The following is a 12,500-nucleotide window of genomic DNA, read 5'->3' on the forward strand; positions in this document are numbered from 1 at the left end:
GATAAAAATGTTGCTGTCCTTCACTCTGCTTAAGGAGTACCTCAGGTGAGTGTATAAGTCCTTCAAGACCCGGTCCTGGTTCTGAACTGTCTGAAGAATAGCCTTCACCATCTCGGAGCTATCGCTGTAACCGTGTGGCGGGTCAGGACCTGCACAGAATATACAAAACCCGTCGTTAATTAAATCCACCAGAGCCATGGCAAGACAATCAGTTACATACACACACAGGTACACAGGTACACAGTCCACAGATGTGCACAAAACACCTTTAAAAGGTTATACCGTACATATTTCACACTAACTTTTGCATTTGGCTTTCAGTTGCTTGTAGAGTTCAATCGCTTTCTCCTCCCTGGAAGAGAAAACAAACAGTGAAACATGAACGCGCTTATTCATCCATTGGAGAATATTACAGTTTCTACAGAATACTGAAATACTGACAGCTGTCCCATAACGTCTCCTTGACTGCGAGCGAATGGACTTCTCCTCAACTCCACAATCTCACAGTGCAGAGAGACAATCTCTTCATCCAGATAACCGACCTCAGCCACCTACAGAAGGAAACAGTAGAGATACAGACCCACGGTATCACTTACCATCCCCTACCTTGGAGTCACGGTAGGAACGTTCAGTGTATATATTGTGGTCACCATGGATAACTTCCCACCTGTGTAAACGCAGCAGCCTTCTCTTCGTTTTCATTCCAGGTCTTCAGCATCTTCTCTGAAGCTGGTGAGACAGTTCCACCAGAAAGAGACGGATACAGGAGAGCCACATGGTTAGACTTCCAGATGAGAGGTTCTGGGTTCGGATCCAAAGTTTCACAGCCTACCTGTGGGCATCCTGAGATCTAATATGCATAATTTTTACAAGCAGTGGCTTTGGATAAAAGTATCGGCTTAGTGACTAAATAGTTGAATAGTAAATAGTAGACCCATTACTGGGGCAACAACAACAGCCTAAAGCACGGGATCTCAAAGTTTTGACAGCTGAGGGCCAATTTAGGAACCCAGAATTTGACTAAGGGCCACCAAAAGAAAAAATAAATCAATTTTGTTTTATTTATTTTTTTACTTACATCTGTATGTCATTGCGGGCCGCCAGGAATGTTTCTGCGGGCCGCCATTGGCCCGCGGGCCACACTTTGAGAACCAATGGCCTAAAGTGTACTCATAGATGCCCTGTGTGTCTTTGCTCAGAGTTGCTTTGGATAAAAGTATCGGCTTAGTGACTAAATAGTTAAATAGTAAACAGTAGACCCATTACTGTGGCAACAACAACAGCCTAAAGCGTACTCACAAATGCCTGTGTGTCTTTGCTCAGAGTAGAGCTCCAGGTCGTTCTGGATGCTGATTTTGAAGAAGGCCAGTTTGGCTCTGAGCTGCTGGGACTGTGAGAACAGCATGTTCTTGTGGTGCGTTAGGTTTGTGTTGTAATGTAGCAGACTCCTCCTAAACCCACACAAGAACATAGAGAGATGCATGATCTTATTTCGGATTTCAAGTCAACATTTGTGTTTGTGTGCAGTCAGTGTGTCTGTGTGTCTCCCCATGATAGGGTTTAACACTTTTAGACACACCTTCCAAACCAGATTTTAAAAACTTTTGAGTTCTGATTCTTTGTGTGCTATAATATAATAAACTACCGCCCTACACAAGAAAGTAGTGATTTCGTCAAAAATGGTTACAAACAGATGGCTTCGCTTTTTCTAATGAACCCTGAATCGAGTTAAGATCACACAGCATGTACTTGATCATTTGAAAGATTGAATCCGATCTGCGACATGGCTCGACCACGCGTGTGCGGTGCGGGTTCACCTACATGGCGGCCTCCCGCCCCCCGTACAGCCGGACGTAGTCCTGCTTCAGCCCACAGATGTAGCTGACCGCCTCTCCCCACACCTTCCTCAGCGCGGCGAGTGGCAGCTGGGTCTTGGTCTCTCGCACTGTAACGGACCACAGAGCATCACGCCAATGACCGCGACGGCGACAGCATCAGCAGTAGGAGGAGCTCGAGGTCAGAGCACACCGCTCACCTATGAAGTTGACGCTGTCAGGCAGAGGTCGGGCGGTAAGCGGGCCGCAGTACTTGGTCAGGCTCTTGTCGAAGAGGTACACTATGGACCGGTCCCAGCCGGCCTGTGGAGAACAGCACCCACAGTGAGCCATTGGGCATGAGGTGGCCTCTGTGTGTTGTCTAGAGACGACCCGGGGTCCACACCACATGACCATAAGAAGATGTTCTGATAAGAAGATACGCCGCTTGGCTGAATATGTGGGGCACACACCAGGGGCCATTGAGAATAGACAGTGTAGGGTGCCACGATCGTGCCACGAATAGTTGCCAACTACCAGCTCTGTGGACATGTTAAGCCCTGCTGTCCAATTCAGCAGATCATTTGGGCGCTAAATATATTATCATAGATGCAAAATATGTTTTGCATCTTTTATTCAAACAACCAGCTGTTCAGCGCTACGGGAGGATCACGCCCGCTGCCAGCTGCTCGTCAAGTTGTGTGGCCTCAGTGTTGGTGCAACTGCTCTAAAAAGTAGGTCACGTCCCAACCATCGTTTTCAGTATCGCCAGATAATGGTGTATTCACCGTAACTTTAAGATCGTGCTTGTTACACAGTAGCCGTGTGCAGCTCACGCGCATCTGTAATTGATGTGGATTCTCATATTATGGCAACTAGCGCATAGACGAATTCGAATCCCGACCGGTAGGCAAAAATAAAATGTGGACGGGGGGGGGGGGGGGGGGGGGGGGGAGTAGTAGTGTAGTACCCTCCTACGGCCTCATCCACGGATGTGGCGCCCTCGAGCAAAAGCACCTGCAACCCCCACCTGCTCTCCGGGCGCTGCACTGCGGCAGCCCACCGGTGAACACATGGGGGGGTACACCGGCACACCCGGAGGGGTGTGCCGGTGTACCCCCCCATGTGTTCACCGGCTCCCGGAAGGGGTTAAAAGCAGAGACAGAATTTCCCCCCTGAAAAAAGGGACAAAAAAGGATAACTTAATCGCTCAATGACCTCAGGTCCAAACGTACCAGTCCCTCTGGGAGGCAGTGGGCGGGGGGCCAGCGGGGGTCCAGCGACACGCCCGTCTCCAGGAGCAGCTCCTGGCTGCGGGGGGGGACGTGTGAGTGGGTGTGGGTCTCCAGCCGCTGCTGCAGGGAGTGCAGACTCTCCTCGGGGCCCAGCACTATGGAGTGTAGCTGGGCCGACGTCATGTCCAGCACGTGGATCACCTTGGTGGGGGGGGGGGGGGGGGGGGAGAAGAAACGAGCTGTGTTCGAAATCGTTTCCTATTCACTCACTCACTATTCCCTATATAGTGTTCATGATATAGTGCGCTACGTAGGGAACGAACAAACGAGAATTCGGACACTACACTGAACGTTTCTAAATGTCATTTGCGTCGGTAAATGTGCCGGGTATTTTTTTGGGACGCAGACAGATGCGCCCACATCATGTAAACAAACCGGGCACTCACGAGGAACGCTGGAGGTTGTATTGATGTTGAATGTTACGTTTCCTTGATTAAGGTTTTTTATATTAATTTTGAATGTCAAATTTCTATGTTAAATCCCAAATAAATTGTTGACATTTCTAAACGAAAGCCGGAGACTTATTAAGTCAGCCGGAGACTCCATCATTAAATGTATTCGTTTTCGCGGTTATTCAGCTTATTTTTCTCCTCCAGAAAAACACGACCGCATTGCATTGTGGTATACAGGAGTAACATGTAGGGTACATCGTATGTACACTCAAATTTTGGGTATTTTAAGTGCATGAAAGTAACCACTGAGAATTCGAACACCACTACAAAATGGCGAGCACCCTATATAGTGCACTATATCCGTGATAGGGAGCGATTTCGAACACAGCTACTGTGTTCACAAAGTGTTGAACATCAGCGTCCACTCAAAGCGCCGCACCGCTGAATCTAATCCCACATCCAGCCATGCATGGACGCGTTTGGACAGCGGCGGCGGTGTCAAAACATGCAAGGAGAGAACCGGCATGGCGGAAGGAGAGAGAGAGAAGTATCTAAGCATCTCGCTCGAGGTTGGACGAACCGAGGATTGATCCAGCGACCCTCCAGTTGCTAGGACTTTCTTCATGACGTATCGATCGTAATGTAATGACGCATACATGCATAATGTGTGCTTTGGGTCTCTTGAGAAGCGCCAGAGTGTTCACCTTCATGCTGAGGATATTGTGTAATGTAGTGTAAAAGCAGGGATGGTTGCTCTCCGGGTCTGTGCCCCCTCCTCGGGTAGCAGGGTCCCACAGGAGCATCATCTGCAGAAGGGACTCGACAGGCTCCAGTAAGGGTCTACACACACACACACACACACACACACACACACACACACACACACACACACACACACACACACACACACACACACACACACACACACACACACACACACACACACACACACTCATGAGTGAGGCGTTTTGGAAACATTTGTACCCAATGTCTCACGAAAACTAGGACGGATTTGCAAGGGCACCTGCTGAGGTTGTTCGGATAGGGAAGGTGTGTCGAGAACCTGACTTCCCCATTCATGTCCTCGACAGCCATGATATCTTTAGGACCTTTATTCTTCACTTTGCTCGTCCTAAAAGACACATCAAAAGTTAATAAACTCCCAACGTAACCGTGAGAGGAAGTAGTGGCGTGTAGCGTCCTCACCACTGAACAGGCTGCATGTGGTGTAGAAAGGGCCGAAAGCCACACACGCACTCAAATATCATCGTCCCGAAACTCCAGTAATCAACAGTCACCGTGTAGGGCTTGTTCTCAAAGAGCTCTGGAGCCTGAAAAACATAAAAGACAATTTTAAGGGCTGGTTTGCTTAGGCCAGGGGTTTTACAAACTGTGGCACACACAGGTTTTATTTCTGGAAATGTACAATAGAAAAAACTCAAGCGATAATTGTTCTGTATTGTTCTGTAAGGAGGAGAAAATAAAAAGAGAGAGTGAATTGGAGGATTCGGGGACCTGAGGGCCTTGTTTGCTAAATAAACACTTAAACACGCATTAGCAGCATTGCTGACTTATCTTTCCACAGTTTCCAACTGGCCTTGGCCTTTTCTGCTTTAACGATTGTATATCATGGGGCTGCTGGCACTCTTTGCTTGTCTCAGTATTTATTTACTTTTGACCTTTTGCATAGGAGATGGTCCACTTCAGGGCTTGATGACAATTAAGTGGTCCACCGAAAGCCAAAGGATGGTGACCATTGGCTTAGAGCCTCAGTTCGCATTAAACCAGACATATTTGCCAAGATGCTTACCAGATACTGCAGAGTACCGACAAAAGATGTGCAGAGGCTACCCTGGTCCAGGTCCTTTGCATAGCCCAGATCAATGATTTTGTGGACGAGCTGTGGTCAAAAACATCAAGCACACACAAGAACCGCAATGAGGACCGCAGGACTGCAGAGTCGCTCACTATCTTCTGAAAAAGACTCAAGACTCACCTGTTCAGAGTCCACCTCGACTCTGCATAGCCACCCTCCCCCCCCCCTTCTGGCCACCATTGCACACTGTATTGCATTGTATTGTGTTGTATGGTATCATAGTACTTAACTGTGTAGCAACTGCAGTAGCTGCTATCATGGCTGTAACACGAGGAATTGGTTAGCCTAGCGATTGTTGTACTTGCACTTGGTTCTATGAACATCCTTTCTGTACCGACAGCGATATATTGTTGCACTTCTTATGACAAATGTACTTATTGTAAGTCGCTTTGGATAAAAGCGTCTGCTAAATGCCCTAAATGTAAATGTAAATGTAAATGAGAACAGGCACAGAGCAGGTCCATGGACCATATGCTTATGTAGGATAAGGAGAGCGCACCTTCCCCCTGACATCCTGAAGGACTATGTTCTCTGGCTTGAGGTCTCGGTGGATGATCTTGTTGGCGTGGAGGTACCGGATACCAGAACCTGTGTGAGTTAGGCAGAAGGCAACATCATTACCATTGCTGCGTATGCCGTTAGATATCATCCTCGCGCAACTGTCAGCTACACACGGCAACCAGCTTTGCTATTTCAATTTGACGCGTGTGGAAGAATTAAAAAACACACCTATGTCACTGAGCAGTGAGAGAACCTCACTTTCCTTAAGCCCACAACAATTTTCTGGCTTGTTGAGCATCTGCAAGAAGAATTCATTTTTAGACTTTCATCTGGAAACCTTTAAAATATGTGTAACACATAGATAACAGAAACCCCATCCCTACAATTCTAATGAGTGGTGTATGCAGTTGTAGCCTACCTTGCGTAGATCTCCTTTGGAGCAGTACTCCATGGCCAGTAGTGGTAGGTCATTAAGTCCGATGGAACTCAGTTCTAATGGAACTTCTCTTGCTTCCACTACGTTCACATGACTCAGCCTGCGGTTGGAGATTTGTTGATACACATGAAACAGTTTAGTTTAGTTTGTTCCGTAGTCCACTATTTGTATACATATTGTCCGCATGCTGGCCTATCAAAAATGGGAGGGACACAAGCCATAATTACTTTTTCATTATTTGTATCTCTCTGCTCCAGCGATCTTTGTTCTTTTGGTTCAATTCTAGGCGGCAAAGTTTCAAAGCAATCTTGTCTCCCGTCTCCTATTCCAAGAAACACATAAAACATGTACAAATAAGGAATAGATAAACAATAAATAAAGGACACACAATTTTAACATTACGTAATTCAGCTGACGCTTTTATCAATAGCCACTTACATGCGAGGTAATCATAGCCTGAAACTAAAAGTGTAACTATAACAATTCATAAAAGTGCTGAATAACAATGTTTTTTTCAACAACGCAACCCCTAAATTCCACATGTGGAATGTAGGCCTACTTACTAGATGTTGGTAGAGGTTCACATGGCCGAATCCTCCTGTTCCTAGCCGCTCCTTCATCTCCCAGGGACCGCACTGCTGGGTCTGTCTGAGGGCAGCTCTCTCCATGTTCTCTACTTGGTAGACCTGGAAAAAGATAACAACCATTCTGTGAGCATTGGGTCAACGTTTAGGATGATAGCGATCAACCACAATCCGTGCATGGGGCGGGCATACACAAATCGAACAGTCTAATAAAGACGTAAATAAAGTGTTTAAAAAGTTGTGTATACGTTATTGGAACGTAATATGCATGTTATTATGTAGTTGCTAGTTCGCCTACTTGAATCCATGTGTGAAATAAGATATCCATGGGTGTTGTGCATTGGGCTCTATGCCTGGTTTTCTTTTCCCTTTGAGTTCTTCGATACTTTTAGATGTTAAACAGGGAAACAAACTGTGAAGGCTTGAGCCTTTCAAACTTACCAATCAGTCAGTTTAGTCCCATTCAACTTTCATTACTGTTATTATACATTGAAATCCCCTGGCCAAATTGCATCAACATCGTCCACAAAGTGAAAGTACTATTTACTTCGAACAGACGCACTACGCATGCGTGAATGCGTGGGAGATGCATATGTAACCAGGATAAGCAGCATGCCTGCAGTCTTGGCTGCGTTATTGTTTGGAGATCAGCGGTCACATGACTACGACAAGCGGGCAGTACGAGATTGGGGTTTTCTCTTAATCCCTGCCGATCACGCCCAAACTACGTACACACCAAACGCCATATCGGTTTACACAAAACATAATTACTACTTTGTTATTAGTCTATTAAAATGATTCTGATGTCTGCATAAAAAAACGTAGTTTAATGCTTGTCCGGCAACGAGGGGCAATTTTGTTCACTAGATGGCGCACTGCGTGCAGTTTTTAAAACACGCATGAGTAATTTACTTTATAAAAGGCTACTAATCCACGCTTTTGTAGTCTAGAGTGTAGACTATATTGAAGTACGGTAATGCACAGTACTCTTGTTTACCGAGCTCCACTACGAAAAGCCTCAAACTAATGCAGAACTCTGCTTCTAGACTCCTAACCGAATAAAAATGTAAATTAAATTAGCGTTTTTTTATTAATGTGCTGCTTTTATATTTACCATTACTTTAGTCAACATGAAATCCTTTAAACACCAACACAATATGTAAATGATAAATGAGTAAACTGTCACCTGTTAACTATATCTGTTAACATTCTTATTACTGCATGAACTATTATTAATCAATGGTAAGTTAATGTACCCTCATTGAAAAGTGCTTTTGCCAATACTTGATGCTAAAAAAGTCCTAGTATATATGAATGGCAGTGATAAGGATCAAGATCGTTAATTTACATACAATTATGCGCTTCTCGCGATGCCTATTGTGAATCGGGTCACGGTTTGTAATTTTCAGAAGGTGTGTCCCCTGCAGAAATAAGTTGGCAAAACACTGCCAAAGCAAATGCCCAAAACCCAAATGACTGATTCCTAACAACTGGGCAAACAGTGCAGAGCTAACAACTATGGCAACTCAAACATAACAGAACGCTTCATAAATACCACTGAGGATATTACTGTAACCACAGGTTAACAACTCAGCATCGCTTGACCATGAGCCATTTTGCCCAACGCAAAAATTACTCACCTAAGTTTGTATCAATGTGTGTAATGATGCTGTCTCTATGTTTAGCGTACATCTGGCCCCAGATGGCAACGGTTTAAAGATACCTGTTCATTTTTCCATTTGTGACAGTAACTTCTGATTGAGGGCTTCCTTTACTTTTTTTTATTTTCCTCTTTGGAACCCCACTCTCATCCCTTTTTATCTCTCCTCCATTTTTGCTTTTCCAGCATTACAAACTCAACAGACGTTATTAAAGAGCAGTAGTAGTCCTTGTCTACTCAAATTGGTGTGATTATTTATTATTACTATTATAATACAAAAATACAATTATAAGAAGAAAGTGAATAAATCCCTGGGCCTTAGTTAGTTCCTGCCTTCATCCCTCAGCCCTCATTTGCAGCACTGCCGAGAGGTCATAGGTCAGAGGTGTCCTACGTGTTCCTGGTCAACCCTGTCCCATCCCACCATAATGCTGTCCCTGTATTAGTGCGTTGCTGAGCTCGTGACCGGCGCTTGGCCGCCCAACCTGACGGCTTTAAGCTAGCTCACTGACCAGCACCTCATGACCATGGCCAATACTTCATTTATATTTCTAACCATTCACTTATACTAAAAGTGGTACGCCAATTATGGCACCAAATGCACTCCTAAGCAATCGTAGAAGACATGAGATCTCCAATTTGCGTTCCTTCTCTATGTTTTTAGAGAAGGAAGGACATCCCCTAGCTAGTGGGGATGTCCAACATATTTGGCCTGTTAAGCCCTTTGAGACTGTAGCTGTTATATAAAATGTACTTTACTTGACTATTAGTAGGTTATAACTATACCACTAAAATGGACCAGTACACTGAATGTTTCAACAGTTTCTTGAAAAAGAAATGTAATTATTCTTGAGCAAATCCTGGACCCATTGGGGCCTGTAGCACATTTGCCTTAAGCTATAGCTATACATGAGTCAACAACGCAGGCTAACACATGCATCTCGTAACTAACGATGTCATATCGACCGTTGGGGGAGGGGTCCGGATATGGTGGCTCGGGACTGGACAACCACTCACAGTCAAAGGCTACTGGTTCCGCCCCATTGTACCCAGTCCCATACATGTCACCTTGAACGAGATGACTCATGACATAAGTAAGACTCGTGATGTCTCTGGTATATTTACTCTTTATGCTCTTCCTTCCTCATTTTCAACAGACGTCAGCATTTTCGAAATGAATGTATTTAGAAACAAAACAAAACAATTTACTGAAGCTCAGCTACCTGCGTCTAAAATAATGTATATTTAGTGAGTAAATTGATGAAAGATAATTAGTAAAGAGCACTTTTACGGTGGTTAATAGAAATAGAGTAGTAAAGAAAATATATACATATATATATCCTTCCAGATGCTTGAATCTGTAATAAAACATATACTTAGGGTTAACCAGAAAATAGACGACACCAATTCCATAATCTTAAAATACAGAAAAAGGGAACGTAAAAGCACCACGAGAAGTTACAATTCACTACGTTGATATAAAGGTATCGATAAACGTTGAAATGAAACATATTTTTGGTTCAGAAACGTTGAGATTCAACGTATCGGTGAATCTAACCATACCCGGGTTGATTGACCAGCATGAAACCGAATCAGCTGGACTTGAACCAGAGAGGTGCAACTGGACTAGAGAGCTTTGTCTTCTGATTCTTAAATGGTTAATCCCCCCCATCCCGATTTCCGACCCCAAGTATTGCAACACATTTATCGCTAAAATTGATCATCACATTTTTACGCGAAGGAGCGTGCTTGCAAGGTTGCGGTTACCGAACAGAGAGATTGTCATTACCGAGGTGAGCTGGAGGCCTCCTGGAAAATGGTTCAAGTATAAACGAGTCATGGGAGTAAATGATGGATCACAAGTTTGCAGCTGTTATTGAATATATGTTAATCCGTTGATACTTTTGTGAATACTTTTCTGTGTACATCCAGGACACGGTTGTGTATATATTATGTTCTACCACTGTCAACATACAAGTAAGACTCTACAGGCATTCCTGTGTATTTTTTCTGTGATTTCTGTGGGAAAATGTAAACATTCAAATTCAGACTTATGTTCATATGTTCTCAAGTTGTATTCTAAAAGTTCTCACATCAAATAAAAAAGCTTCTTTTTTTTTGAGTTGCTCCTTGAGTTGTGCGTTCAAGTTGTATCTGTCATGTGTATTTTTTTAATCATTTGATCTCCCTGTAATCTTGGTCATGCTTACCTATCTGACTGAGGTCCTGTAAGAGCACAGACCCAATTATCGTCTAACTCTCGTGTTTTAGGTGTTGTTGTAGGGATACACACACCACACACACTGAACTCACATACACTCTTGCATATACACACAAACACACACACACAAACACAAACCCTCACAAACACACACAGACACAGACACAGACACACACACACACACACACACACACACACACACACACACACACACACACCCACACTCTCACATCCGAGTGCACACAAACACACTCATAAACAAAAAAACACACACTCAAACGCTCATTCCAAGCAATACTTAGTCATAGACCACCTGTGTGTGTTCATGCACCGTGGGATTTTATGTTTCCTAATTTGATGATTGTGACAGGCCGGCCCTTTCGACACTACATATGTCAACCTACATTTTACCAGCCCCGAGGGCAGGTAGTGACAGCCTCTCGGGGCATCCCCTGTCCAGCCCAGAGGAAATGTTAAAACCTCCTGTATTGGGCCGATTAGCGACTGATGACTTCAATGCAAAAGTTCCCCTTCTTGTGAGTGTGTTTCGCGGTTTCTGTTCCCATCATTTGTGGATATTTTTGAATAAACAGTCTGGCCCAGTGTCTGAATTATAATTATTTCATTGCTGCTTTTGCAGATTCTTGGCCGACCACCGTTTTCTTGGTTTTTTGGATGATAATCAAGTATTGCGTTAGCATCTAAAAGGAAAAATATATCTCATTAGGTAATTTTTAAACTGAAAATTTAACAAAAGTAACCCTGATCAACTTGGCAGGAACTTTTGTAAGTGTTTCTGCAGCTGCATATACTATGCAGTTAGAGAACTGCACTGTGAATGGAATAATCCCTTTTTGCAGGACTTTGTTATTAGATACAGTACAAGCAGTTAAACAATAATTGTGTTGATACAGTGTAATGGTTATTATGCAATTATATTTTGCCATGCATATGTTGTCATCATAAACAAGTGGCCATATATGGTGGCTTCTTTGGAAATGCATGATTCAATTGGCAGACAACAGCGGAAGTGCTCTGAATCAGATGACATGACGTCTTCCCCTTGTAAAGTTGTGTTGAGGCCTTATTTGATGTGGCTGTTCCGAATCACTCAAACATAAGCAGTTGTCCTAAGCCCCTCCCACTCACAGCCCCATGGTTTTATAAGTTGAAATCCCAACAGACAAGACATTCAGACAAAGAGTTTCATCTGCACAGGTGGGAACGGGACAGAAGAAACTAGCATAATTCAACAGATTATGCAGAGAGCGCACTAGAAGCCATTTCCAGAAGACATCAAAAGCAAATAGCAGTTTACAGAACAAGAGATACATCAGAAGTACCGTACAGGTATATTGTCATTCTTTATACTTTGTGATTAAATTAACTGTATTATTAATGTATGCATGGGGGGTCAGTTGTTTATCTGAACATGCTCTGAAGACTAGTATTTATAGAATGCATAACCCAACCTGGCATATGTATGTATATGCATGGACATAAGTATATATTTTGTTTATATAAGAAAATGATTTATTTAGCATTAATTAATTTATTATTTATATTTACTTTACCATACATGTGCTATATTTTAGTGTGGGCTGAGAACATACAGAAATACAGCACATAGTTTCACTCAGCAGATAGTTTCATGATAGACTGGAGCTAATCTGACATGTTCATTCATCAAGCACATGTCCACAGCCAACTCTGTAGATTAC

General features: G+C 43.6%; 2 protein-coding genes across 4 annotated transcripts in view; one reads left to right on the forward strand and one right to left on the reverse strand.

Moving 5' to 3' along the window:
* Nucleotides 1-7,478, reverse strand: part of LOC115559953 (inhibitor of nuclear factor kappa-B kinase subunit alpha) — a 9,275-nt gene extending 1,797 nt beyond the window's left edge. For 2 of the 3 annotated variants that reach the window (XM_030379181.1, XM_030379180.1), the window contains exons 1-19: nt 7,340-7,478; nt 6,878-7,000; nt 6,542-6,636; nt 6,297-6,414; nt 6,107-6,176; nt 5,877-5,965; nt 5,312-5,401; nt 4,708-4,832; nt 4,526-4,633; nt 4,206-4,341; nt 3,050-3,250; nt 2,036-2,138; nt 1,822-1,945; nt 1,300-1,451; nt 1,079-1,204; nt 668-729; nt 442-551; nt 303-352; nt 41-149 (exon numbers count right to left, since the gene is read on the reverse strand). In XM_030379181.1, coding sequence (XP_030235041.1) covers nt 41-149; nt 303-352; nt 442-551; nt 668-729; nt 1,079-1,204; nt 1,300-1,451; nt 1,822-1,945; nt 2,036-2,138; nt 3,050-3,250; nt 4,206-4,341; nt 4,526-4,633; nt 4,708-4,832; nt 5,312-5,401; nt 5,877-5,965; nt 6,107-6,176; nt 6,297-6,414; nt 6,542-6,636; nt 6,878-6,982 — 1,973 coding nt within the window. In that variant the 5' untranslated portion in view covers nt 6,983-7,000; nt 7,340-7,478. The remainder of the gene's footprint in view (nt 1-40; nt 150-302; nt 353-441; nt 552-667; nt 730-1,078; nt 1,205-1,299; nt 1,452-1,821; nt 1,946-2,035; nt 2,139-3,049; nt 3,251-4,205; nt 4,342-4,525; nt 4,634-4,707; nt 4,833-5,311; nt 5,402-5,876; nt 5,966-6,106; nt 6,177-6,296; nt 6,415-6,541; nt 6,637-6,877; nt 7,001-7,339) is intronic. The other variant, XM_030379182.1, reaches the window with a different exon arrangement.
* A 4,479-nt stretch (nt 7,479-11,957) lies between these two features.
* LOC115559955 (tissue-type plasminogen activator) overlaps nt 11,958-12,500 on the forward strand; it is a 4,398-nt gene continuing 3,855 nt past the window's right edge. The window contains exon 1 of the mRNA XM_030379185.1: nt 11,958-12,129. The gene's annotated coding sequence lies outside the window, so the exon portion shown is untranslated. The remainder of the gene's footprint in view (nt 12,130-12,500) is intronic.

The sequence above is a fragment of the Gadus morhua genome, chromosome 15, assembly GCF_902167405.1.
Source record: "Gadus morhua chromosome 15, gadMor3.0, whole genome shotgun sequence".
NCBI lineage: Eukaryota > Metazoa > Chordata > Actinopteri > Gadiformes > Gadidae > Gadus > Gadus morhua.